This window comes from Gekko japonicus, unplaced genomic scaffold, assembly GCF_001447785.1.
Source record: "Gekko japonicus isolate JY-2015 unplaced genomic scaffold, Gekko_japonicus_V1.1 scaffold180, whole genome shotgun sequence".
Taxonomy (NCBI): domain Eukaryota; kingdom Metazoa; phylum Chordata; class Lepidosauria; order Squamata; family Gekkonidae; genus Gekko; species Gekko japonicus.
The window spans coordinates 868,793-880,533 of record NW_015174278.1 but is presented as its reverse complement, the minus strand read 5'-3'; the positions used below and the strand labels follow the sequence as shown (position 1 = coordinate 880,533).

The window sequence follows — 11,741 nt, the reverse complement described above, 5'->3', positions numbered from 1 at the left end:
CAACTCTGTTACAAGTGTCTCGTTTCTTCCTTCTGCCCTTCTTTTCTGTTCTTCCAGTGTTCCTTCACTGCCAGTCTGTCGTGCCGCTCTCCTGTGCGCTCCTATGTTCCATGCTCCACATCTGTCCCCATGCCGACGCGTCCCGCCTCCTTGCCTTTGTTCTCCTTTCCCACTAATGGCATCCTTTCGGCACTTCACTCCGCAATCCCGGCGCACCCAAAGAGAGAAACAGAAGAAGAAAAAAACAAACCACTAAGTGTAGACCTTTCACACTGCTGCAATCCTTTCCCCTTTGCTTTTTCTCAGGCAAGTATTCTTCCCCAATATACCGTTGTATATCTTTTCTATGGTCGCTTTGGAGAAGCTTTCACCCCACCTTTTCTCCTTCTTGTCTATCTGAGTCGGTTTCGTCCCACACCTTCAAACTGCCGTACCGTGACTCTGGCCTTCCCAAGCCTTCAATTGCAGTAAGTTTAATTTTTTTAACCTTTAAATTCCATAGTTATACTTAACTTCAGTTGCTTATCCTGTTGAGTTTATCTTCTTGCCTCCTTGGACTCCTCTTGATTCAACTGGACCCCTCTTGTGCTTGGCGTGACTTGCGTCTCGTTGAAGCTCTGTATACTTTCTGCCTTGGGACAGAGCTGAGATGCAGCTGAGGAGGCCCCCCCCCCGTCTCTGCCAGCAAAAAGCCCCTTGCTAGAAATCTCTCTCCGGGAGATTTTTTGGCGTTGAAAATCCCTTTGAAAAGTTATACGGAAAGGCTTGCATGGAGAGGGAGCTCACCACACGTCTGCCCTCGCTGAGGCCAGAACCGGAACCAGCCCAATTAATGTTTTTCAGTGGTTTGTGCTGGCATTGTATTGCAAGGGCTTTTGGAATTGGTCTTATGGGTATTTCTGTTGTGCTCCCTGCCTTGAGTAGTTTATTTGGAACACATTTCTTACATTACTTAAATCAATGAACTACATATTTAAACAGGTTGAAAACAAGCTTGAAACCAGTTTGAGGCAGCTTGACACCACCCATAGTTTTCCCTAGGGTTGCCAGATCCCCCCTACCAGTGGCAGGAGTGGGGGTAGGGTTGTCAGCTCCAGGTTGGGAAATTCCTGTAGATTTGGAGCCTGGGAGGACAGGGACCTCAGTGGGGTACAATGCAGAGTCCAGCCTCCCAAGCATCCATTTTCTCCAGGGGAACTGGTCTCTGTAGTCTGGAAATGAGTTGTAATTCCAGGGGATCCCCAGGTCCTACCTGGAGGCTGGCATCCCTAGTTTTCCCTAAAGAAACTTGGGGACTTTTTGGAGTAGGTACTGAGAATTGCTTATTAGTGACCCCCAATATGTTTTTATTTTTTCCTGTGTCAAATGACAAGTTCACACGAATCCAAACTCTGGAAGTAGCAACCATTAGTCCTGCTTGAAATTAATTTTGAGTTGGTGGGGTAGAGAGAGCTTCTTTCTCCTGTCCTTTTCTAGCTGCTGCTTCTCTCTTTTATCTTGGTCTTTTATGTGTCTACCTTCTTTATTTGTTATCTGTCAGCCATATTCTGTCTCAGCACCTTTGATATGTTTATAAAATTCCTACTTTCCTTTGCTCAGTAACCTTTTCCTTATGCTCCCAAATTCTTGTCCTTCTTCATCAGAAAGATACTTAATCCACTCTAACCGCCTTCCTTCCTTCCTAGGGCTAGGTTGGGAAGTTGCGATAGCCCTGGACCCAGTAAGTGAAAGAGACGGTCCGCCCCTGCTCCTTCCATCATTTCCCTAGCCATACCTGAGGCCCCCACATGGACTCCTTCAAGTGTGTCAAATTAAGCAAAATCATCTTGCTTCTTACGTGTTGTATACATGTCTTTGGTAATGTCTCATGCCAAATCTGAGTGGCCAAGATGGCATTCCATTTGGCTAGGGTTCACCTTTATAAGGGGACCTCACAAAGCGCCTGTGGCTTTTTCTCTGCAGTTTGTGGACAGGTGCAAGCTATACCCCCCCCCTCCTCCCAGAGAATAAATAGCCTTGGGGAACTTCATCAATTAATGCTTTATAAGGACAATCCTCACATGACCCACACTTTTAACTTTGAAGTAGTAGCTTCCATGGCCCTATCCCCCCTCACTTGCACACACACACACACACACTCTGAGCCAAAAGAAGCCCCTTTCTCCCACGCCATCCTCTGTGGCCCAAGTTGGGCTTTGCTTCTTTTGTGAATAATAGGACAACTGTTTCTTGCTGGCCTGTTTTATCCCTGTAGCATATTCCCCAGCTGGTGCAGAAAATGACTCAGTTGTGATAAATAACCCCATAAATGACCAGAGTTTGTTTGCTGGCCTGTCGAGAGAGCTGTTCTGCTTTCTGGAAGCACAATTGCTGAACACTGCGGAGCGGACAGACGGATTCATATCCAGGCACCCCCTGAGGGATTCAGGCTGTATCGGCTAGGTAAGTGATTGAAATGAAACTGTCTCCAGGCTCTCCATCCTAGGTGGGGCTGCTCTCTTTCCAGGAGAGATTTCCAGGGAACAAAGGGTAAAATCTTTTATTTCCTTCTTTATCTATAGAAACTTCTAGAACCCTATAGTGAAACTCAAAGTTTATTTATTTGTTTATTTACTTTATTTATATCCCACCTTTCTCCCCAACGGGGGACCCAGAGCAGCTTACACAGTTCTCTGCTATTTTATCCTCACAACAATCCTGTGAGGTAGGTTTGGTGTATGTTTTGGTGCCTAGGACTTTTTACCATTAGGAACCTATAAGATGAAGAATTGTTAAGTGATTTTAAAATTTGTACACCTTTGTTCATGTAAGATGAACAACTTTTTTTTCTTTTTGAAAATATATAAAGAAAATCCACCTCCCATCTCAGGGAAGTGTTGGATGGGCAGAGAAGATGGGTTTGTGAGGGCAGTAGAATTTGGAGCAAACCCCTGGTTTTACTCTTATAAAAAGAAACTCTCATTCTTTAGATTCTAGTGCCGCACAGTTTTGCTTAAAGTCTATTGACATTGAATGTTTATTTGTCCTTAGAACCAGTTTTCTGAGTTAATAGATCCCTCAGAGTTTCCTGTGTTCTTGAATAACTCTGCTCCTGTGCCTTTACCACTAGCCTGAGAGGCAGAAATATGGCAAGCTGAGCATTCACCATCACTTGATGTCAGGAAAAAGTTTAACTGCTGCATGCCAGGCTGGTGTTAAAGGCACAAGAACAGGGCCAAGAAAAAAAAAGCTGGCAACTCTTAAGATCTATACAGATTCAGAATATGGTTTATTTTGATTTTAATTTTTTTAAAAATGTACAGAACACCCAAGCCCTGAGAATGTAATGGATTGTATAAGGGAATGTGTTTAAATGACATAGAAGCAGACAGTGTAAGCACTGAACTTGGGTTTCTGATGGATAGTGTATATATGGGCATGCAGATATAAACAGGATTGCAGGTCTCCCAACAGCAAAAGACAGTGTGACATAATTTCTGGGGGAAACCTGGAAGTGACAGGAATGGTTGGAAATCCTGTGGTGAAACCAAAGAGTTTCTGGCCATTTGTAGGGGGCGTGATGTCATTTCCTGATTTTTCCCTGGAAGTGACATCAAGCTGTTGCTGATGTTGCCCATGTCCCTGCTCTCCTGGACTCCCATCAGTTGCTTTGCCTGGCAACCCCGGCTATAACTTTTGGAGAGCCGCAGGGCTCTTTTTGAAATGATCTCCTTCAGTTTGTTTAGAACAGGCCACTCCTGAAAAACCAGTCTGCACAGTTGAAGCCAAGTCAGATGTCAGTGGCACCTTACCCATGCTGTCTCCCATCCTACGGTTGTTGATACAGTTTGGAACGGTTTGAAACTTCTCTGACATTTAAAAAAAAGGGGGTAGTATCATTATATCCAGGGCTATTTTGGGGCAGGAACGCACAGGAACGGAGTTCCGGCTGGCTTCAGAGTTGGCCACGCCCACTACAGCCAAAACCTCTGAGTGCGTGGCTACAGAGGGAAGGCCTGGAGAGTGACCCCCCAGCGACTCTGAGGCGGGCGGGCCAGGGGGCCCCCTGGAAGGATCGGGGAGACATTTAAATGCCTCCCCGTGCCTTCCCCAGCCTGTCCAAGGGCAAGCCAAGGGAAGGGAGTTTAAACTGCCTCCCCTACCCTCTAAGGGCCGGCTTGCCCGGGCTCCCCGCAGCCAAGGGAATGCATGGGGGTGTGGCCTAATAAGCTAATGAGCTGTGCTGTTAGGGGTGTGGCCTAAAATGCTAATGAGTTTCTGGTGCTGGGTGTGGCCTATTATGCTAATGAGTTCCTGCTGGGCTTTTTCTACAAAAGAAGCCCTGATTATATCAATGAATTAAAGCAGCTTTCCCTTTGAAATCAATTGGAAGTTAAAGGCATAATTTTTGGCCGCATCATGCTCTGTACTATAAATAATACACATATTATTGAGTAGAAAGCCTGCCTGGCTTGAATTTGTCTACCGAGAAGTCAAATTCTCTGTCCCAACAACCTCTAATTTTTCCATGTGGGGGGAAAAAAAATCACTCACACTAAATTTCAGGTTGGATAAATATTTTGGATTAGGTTTCTTTTTTCTTTTTTTAAATCTGAGAGAAGACAGGAAGCAGATGAAGGGGACAGAGTGGGGCAGGCTTATCAAATGAGAAACGTCTGCTCTCCCTGGCCTCAGCTGTGCTTCTGGTTTGGCAGGGATCCTGGGATTACAACAGGTGATCTGTGGCTGGAGCCAGGGAGACATTCTGGCACAGGGGCCTTGCTGGTGTTAAGCCCCAGCAGCTGTGGGCTGGAGCCAGGAGTCGTGTCTCCAGCAGTGGGCGGCAGCCCTTGGATGCATCTCTTTGCAGCTGTGTGGTTCTGTACATCCCTGAATAACCCGTCTCCAAACCTCAGAGCAGAATACAGAGAGCGGGGCCGGGAGGAGAGACTCCGGCTTCCTGGAATGCGAGTGGAGATTTTCTTGGCTTAAATTGTCCTTGCCCCAGCTGGAGATTACTGGGGGTGGGGAAGGTTCAGGCAGCTACACCTGCTGCAATCGCTTCTGCCTGCCTGCCTTTCTCTCAACACATCCCCTCTTTTGCCTGTGTGTGTCCATCCACCCATGCCCTCCTATTATCTTGCCTTTCCTGTCTATCAGTGTCTGTGAATTCATTCATCTTTGTACCATATTGTTCATCTATCCCCAAAGTGTCTTTACGGCTATTCAAATTACCTTCTGTTTCTCCATCCATCAATTCCCTCTCTATGATATTTATTCACAAAGGTCCATCCATCTGTCTATTCATAAAGGCTCATCTATCCATTTAGACAGAAGGTAAGAACACAAGAAGAGCCTGCCTGGATCAGACCAATGGTCCATTTAGTCCAGCATCCTGTCTCACACAGCAGCCAACCACTTGTCCTGGAGGGCCAAACAGGGCATAGAGGCTGAGGCCTTCCCTTGCTACTGCCTTCCAGCACTGGTATGCAGAGATTTGTTGCCTCTGTAGATGGATGCTCCCGTCCATTCACAAAGGTCCCTCCATCCATCCATTCACAAAGGTTAGTTCATCTCTCCCATCCATTCATAAAGGCCCATTGACAAAGGTCCATCAGTCTCTCCATGTGTCCGTGTATCCATCCAGTCTACCCATCAATTCATAATAAAGGTCCATTGATCCATTCAATCATCTACCAAGGGCCCATCCATAAAGGTCCATCAGTCTATCCATCCATTCATGGTGTCTTGCTTTTTTAAAAAATCCATATACCATCTATTGACAAAATGTGGTGCAGTGGTCTTGGACTAGCATGAGAGAGCTCTGAGTAAAAATCCCCCACTCAACCGTGCCACCCAATGGCTGATTCTGAGCCAGTTGCTCCATCTCTCAGCCTAACCTACCTCCCAGGTATGTTGTGAGGGTAATGTAGATGTACGCTGTCGTGTGCTCCTTAGAGGAGGAGTGGGGTAAACATTATGTAGATAGGAAGTGTTCTGTCTTTCCATCCCCTTCTCCATTCCATCTTCTGTCCTAGGAGTGTGCATTCAGATATTTAGAAACTGAAACAGTGCCTGAATTGCCCTGTTATTTTCAGATTGGGTAGTTCTGGTCCAAAACTATAAAGGGAATTTCAGAGACCATTTTAGTTCCAAAATATCCAAATGCACACTTCTAGTCATCATCCATACAGATTGTCTTTTGCCCATCCATCTGTCCACCCATCCACCCAAAATTTTGTCCACCCATTAATCAGCTCCTAGAAACAGGTGAGTCATCTTCTCTGGCCGTCTCCCTCATTTCTCCCTGCATCTTCCTTTATTTTGGCTGACACTATTTTCACTGTCTTGCAGCTTCATTGGGATGGACAACTCCACGGCTTCATGGCTAGTAGCTGGGCAGTGCCAGCCCAGTGACCCCATGCAGTTCATCCTGGTGCCAGCCATCTATTGCTTGGTGTTGTGTGTGGGGTTGCCAGGCAATCTGGCAGCCTTGCTTGTCTTTCTGCAGAGCGGACGGGTGAGGAAGGCCATCCGCATCTACCTCATCAACCTCACTCTGGCTGACATCTTCTTCAACCTCACCTTGCCCTTCTGGATCCCCTACTACCTGGCAGGTGGCAACTGGGAACTTCCAGAGGTGGTTTGCCGCTTGGCTGGTGCTACCTACTACTTGGCCACTTATAGCGCCATGGCCTTCATGACCCTCATCAGTTTGAACCGCTACTGTACGGTTGCTAAGCTGCAGCTGGCATTGAACAAGCCTCCGGGGGCGCTCATGGGATGCGCTGTGGCCTGGCTGTTGTGCTCTGCTTGTGCCGTCCCCTCCTTGACCACCCAGCAGACCCACCAGGAAGGACCTGAAAGCACAAAATGCTTTGAGCAGCACTCAGGCCGGAGGAGTTATGCCTACGCCATGGTGGCGCTCTTTGTGGCCTCCTTCCTGGTGGTGTTAGGGGCCTACATGTCCATCATGAGATCCCTCTCGGCTGCAGCCAGCACCTGCCAAGGAGGACACCGGCGGCGGGCTTGTGCCATGGTCTTGGGCATGCTCTTGGTGTTTGTGGTCTGTGTGGCCCCTTATCACCTCTCCCTGGTTCCTTGGGTAGCTGCCTGGAAGTCTGTTTCCTTCTGCAGGCCTCCGTCATTTCTGGATAACCTACATATGCTCAGTGTAGCTCTGCTGAGCCTCAACAGCTGCATCGACCCACTTATCTATTGCTTCTCCATCAAGCGCTTCCGGACTGACTTGTGGAGGATGGTGCGCAAGTTTACACACTGCCTCCCACTCCCCTCCCCTCTGCTGCCACCAACCCTACCAGAAAACAGATTTCCACTCAATATCAGATCATCTTCTTTAATTTCCTCATAGCTAAAGCTATGGGAGAAGAAGTGAGGCTTCACCCAGTCTTCATCAGATGGCCGTGTCGTGACCCTCCACTCTGCCTTCTGGACTCTTTTGTTTTGACTGGAACCTGCCCCATGGGCAGGAATGCTTCTTTTCCTTTATGGGACAGGCCTTAGGAAAATAGCAGTCGTGTTGGGTTTTAAGTCAGACCTTTCTTCCTGCCTATCGTTTGGAAGAAACGCATCAGTTGAAATGGGGTTTTCATGGTCAGGGATCCAGAGCTGTGAGTCAAATCAAGTGATCAGCCATTCCACAAGCCCACTGCAAATGTCACAAATGTCACAAAGCTCCCTCTGGGGTTTATTCCCAATTGCATCCATACGTCATTGTATATTGTATATTGTTGCATTGCAGCACTCATTAGAATCTGGATTCGCCTGTCCGTACAGGAAAATCTAATGGCAAATGTTTGCTATAGTGCAACAATAGCACAGTGTCCGATAATCTGTGGATGCAGTTTCCGAGAGATTGTATACCACTCATTAGGAAAGGTGCCATCCAGTGTTCCCTCTAAGCTGAGTGAGTGTCAGCTAGCTCACAGTTTTTTAGCTTCTGGCTCACACATTTTTATCTTAGCTCAGGAAGGATGGCTCCAGGGCAAACTGATTCGTGCAGCAGCCAAAGTCCTCGCTCACAACTTTAATGCCAGTAGCTCACAAAGTAGAATTTTTGCTCACAAGACTCCACAGCTTAGAGGGAGCATTGGTGCCACCCGATCTAAGAGGATGCCAGCGCGGTTAACTAACAAAGTCAAGGAAGCCAAAATAGTCAAGAACGTTTCATTTAAAAAGTGGAAGACTTGACCAAGCAAGGTGAATGAGAAGGAGCACAGGGCCTGGTAAAACAAATGTAAGTTAACAATAAAGGAGATGAACTGAGAATGTAAGAAGAAGATTACTAAAGATGTTAAAGATAATAAGAATTTATTGACATATATGATAAGCAGCCAGAGGGAGGGAGGGAGAGAGAGAGAGAGAGAGAGAGAGAGAGAGAGAGAGAGAGAGAATGGGGCATAAGGACTGGTCAAGGAAGAGAGGGAAATTGCACAGAAATGGAATGAATTCCTTGTGCTGGTTTTCCTTGAGAAAATGTAGGGCAGTCACTCATCTCACAGGTTTTGTTTTTGGGAAAGGCATCGGAAGTTAAATAGAACTGGGTAATTGAAATCCAAGGGTTTATGGACAAATTAAGAAGTCTCTGGGTCCAGATGGCGTAGCCTCAAGAGCTCCTAAACAGTGTGAAATTCTTGATCTCCTAACAAATACAGGCAATTGTCATTAAAACCAGCCTGCCTACCATAGGGTTGGAAAAGGAGCCAATATAATCCTGATTTTGAAAACTGGATCAGGAAAAGATGCCAGACATTACAGGCTAGTTAGTCTAATATCTGTTCAGGGGAAAATGATGAAAACAGTTATTGAAGATAGAGTGACTAAGCACATAGAGGAACAAACCCTGCTGAGGAAGCTGCAGCATAGCTTCTGTAGAGGAAAGCCCTGTCTCACTAATCTTTTGGAATTCTTTGAGAGGTTGAACAAACAAGGGTCATTCAGTAGACACAATGTGCTTTGGGCAGCCTAATAACTTTTGACACAGTCCCTTATAAAGGCAGTGGTAGATCCACGTTTTGGAGACCCCTGGGCAGAGACTTCCCATGGCCCCCTACTTTGCCTACCACTAGGCCCTACCAGTCATATCCCCCTTTCTACCCCCACCCCCCACGCACCCCCCCTCCTGTCTCTGTGTCCTTCCCGTGCTTGAGAGACTTCCCACCACCTGCACTCATGGCCTGCATATGCCCTCTGCCTAATAGCACAAGGCAGTGTATGTAGTTGGAGGTGCTGCCACGAGCCACTCACCTAGGATTGCCAACTTCCAGGTGGGGCCTGGAGATCTCCCGGGATTACAGTTGATCTCTACAGAGATCCTTTCCCTTGGATAAAAGGGCTACTTTGAAGGGTAGACTTTATGTCATTATGCCCTGCTGCTGTGGTCTCTCCTCTTCCCAAACCCTGCCCACCCCAGGCTCCACCCCCCTCAAATCTCCAGGAATTTCCCAACCCAGAGTTGTCAGTGCTACATGGACCACCTGCACAGTCTTTCCTAACAATGCTGGGCTGCATGTTTAGCTAGAAGCACAGGTACTGGAGCACTTGTGAGCAGGAGGGGAAAGGGTAAGCAGTAGGTAAGGTGTGTAGATGGGGTTCGATGGCAGTGGGCCCCACCAGAAACCCTGGGAGCTGTCCTACCTCAGGGTATGCCGATGCTGTGAGCCCTGATCAAAGGCTTCAGAGTAAGTTTAGCAGTGGTAGGATGGGTTGTGGATTAGAAACAAGGGAAGCAAGAGGAAGCAGAGGAGTAAATGAGCAGTCCTCACAAGACAGAGAAGTTAGCTGTAGGGCTCCATGGGAATCCATATTGGGATCTGTGCAGTTTAAGTTGTTCATAAATGATCTGGAATTGGACATGAATAGTGATGCAATCAGACTGGCAAATAACATGATATTACCCAACCAAAGCAGATTGCAAAAATGTCCAAAAGAATCTCTCTGAACTGGATGAGTGGATCACAATGAAGCAAATTATAGAAGAAGAAGAAGCGGCTTACAAACTCCTTTCCCTTCCCCTCCCCACAATAGACACCCTGTGAGGTAGGCGGGGCTGAGAGAGCTCTTGACAGAAACTGCTCTTTTTTTTAAGAACAGCTCTTATTAGAACTACGGCTTGCCCAAGGTCATCCAGCCAGGTGCAAGTGGAGGAGCGGGGAATCAAACCCGGTTCTCCCGGATTAGAGTCCGCACACTTAAACCACTACACCAAACCTTGTATATTTGTATAAATACTGCACCAAACTTTGTATTTGTATAAATGTAAATCGATGCACATTGGGGTGAAAAATCCTAATGCTATGAGGTCTGAACTGCCACTGAGTGACTGGGAAAGAGATCTTAGGGTTGTGGTGGATAGCTCAGTGAAAATGTTGACTCTGTGTCGCTCCTGTGAAATAGGTCAAATCTATGTTAGGGATCATCAGGGAAAGGACTAAAAACAGAATGACCAGTATTGTAATATCCTTGTATAAATCTGTATTGGAAATGGAACGTACAGTTCTGGTTTTTTCCTCAAAAGGATGTTGAAGTGCTGTAAGGGAGCAACCATAATGATCAAGGAGCTGGAACACCTTCCCTACAATGGAAGCCTAAGAGCAGGGCTATTTTTGGGCAAGAATGCACAGGAACGAAGTTCCGGCTGGCTCCCAAGTTGGCCACGCTCAGCAGGAGGTTGGCCACGCCCAGCAGGAACTCATTAGCATAATAGGCCACACCCAACAGCAGAAACTCATTAGGATTGGCTACATTAGGGGTGTGTGGCCTAACATGCAAAGGAGTTCCTGCTACAAAAAAGCCCTGGGTTTTGACAACAAACAAGGTAAACAGAATAACAAGCAAAAGGTGGGTGTGGCTGGATGAGCACACTTCTGGTAACATGTGGGTGCGTCCTAATGTGCTAATCTCGCCGGGAAGAGCTGAGCCAAGCAGAAGAGAACAGCAAAAATACCACTGGGTGTCGGTAAGTAGTCCCATCCCCCCCAATGAAATGTGGCCTTAGTTAGGGTAGTACAAAAAAAAAAAAAGTGACTAGCACACTTACTGTAAACCGCCCAGAGACCCCCACGGGGGTTAGGGCGGTATAATAAATCGAAACTATAAATAAATAAATATAAATATAATGAGCTGTGCTGTCAGGGGTGTGGCCCAATACGCTAATGAGTTCCTGCTGTTGGATGTGGCCTATTATGCTAATAAGTTCCTGCTGGGCTTTTTCTACAAAAAGAGCCCTGCCTAAGAGGTTGTGGGTTTTTTGGTGTTTTTATGTGTGCGCGCATATGTGCATGTGCCTGGAAGTCATGGTTGACTTCTGGCAACCCCTAGTGGGACTTGGGCATTTCAGAGAGGTGGCTTGCCATAGCCTCCCTCTGCATCCCGGCACTGGTATTCCTTGGAGATCTCCCATCCAAGTAGCTTCTGAGATCTGATGAAATCAGGCTTGCCGGGGCTATCCAGGTCAGGGCAAAGGCTAAGACGTTTGAGCCTCTTTAATGTAGCAAAATGAATATTAAGGGGGGGGGACACACACATGATTATAACATTATGCACAGGGTGGGGAGAGAGAGCAGGAAAAAAGCTGTTTCTCCTGTCTAGTTGATGGGCAGTAGATTCTGGACATGTCTGAATGGCTAACAACAATAACAACAGATTCAGGAAAGAGAAAAGCAATTACATCGTCACTCTGACAGTACTAAACTTGTGTAATTCACTGCAGTGATCATTGGAATGCAGAGATCAGCAGGAAA

The 11,741-nt window shown here is 46.8% G+C and overlaps 1 protein-coding gene across 1 annotated transcript; it reads left to right on the top strand.

The window, feature by feature from the left end:
* Positions 1–6,343: 6,343 nt before the first annotated feature.
* LOC107121009 (platelet-activating factor receptor-like) lies at positions 6,344–7,351 on the top strand. Its single transcript, XM_015423824.1, has one exon. The coding sequence runs from the start codon at positions 6,344–6,346 to the stop codon at positions 7,349–7,351; it is 1,008 nt and encodes a 335-aa protein (XP_015279310.1).
* Positions 7,352–11,741: the final 4,390 nt, after the last annotated feature.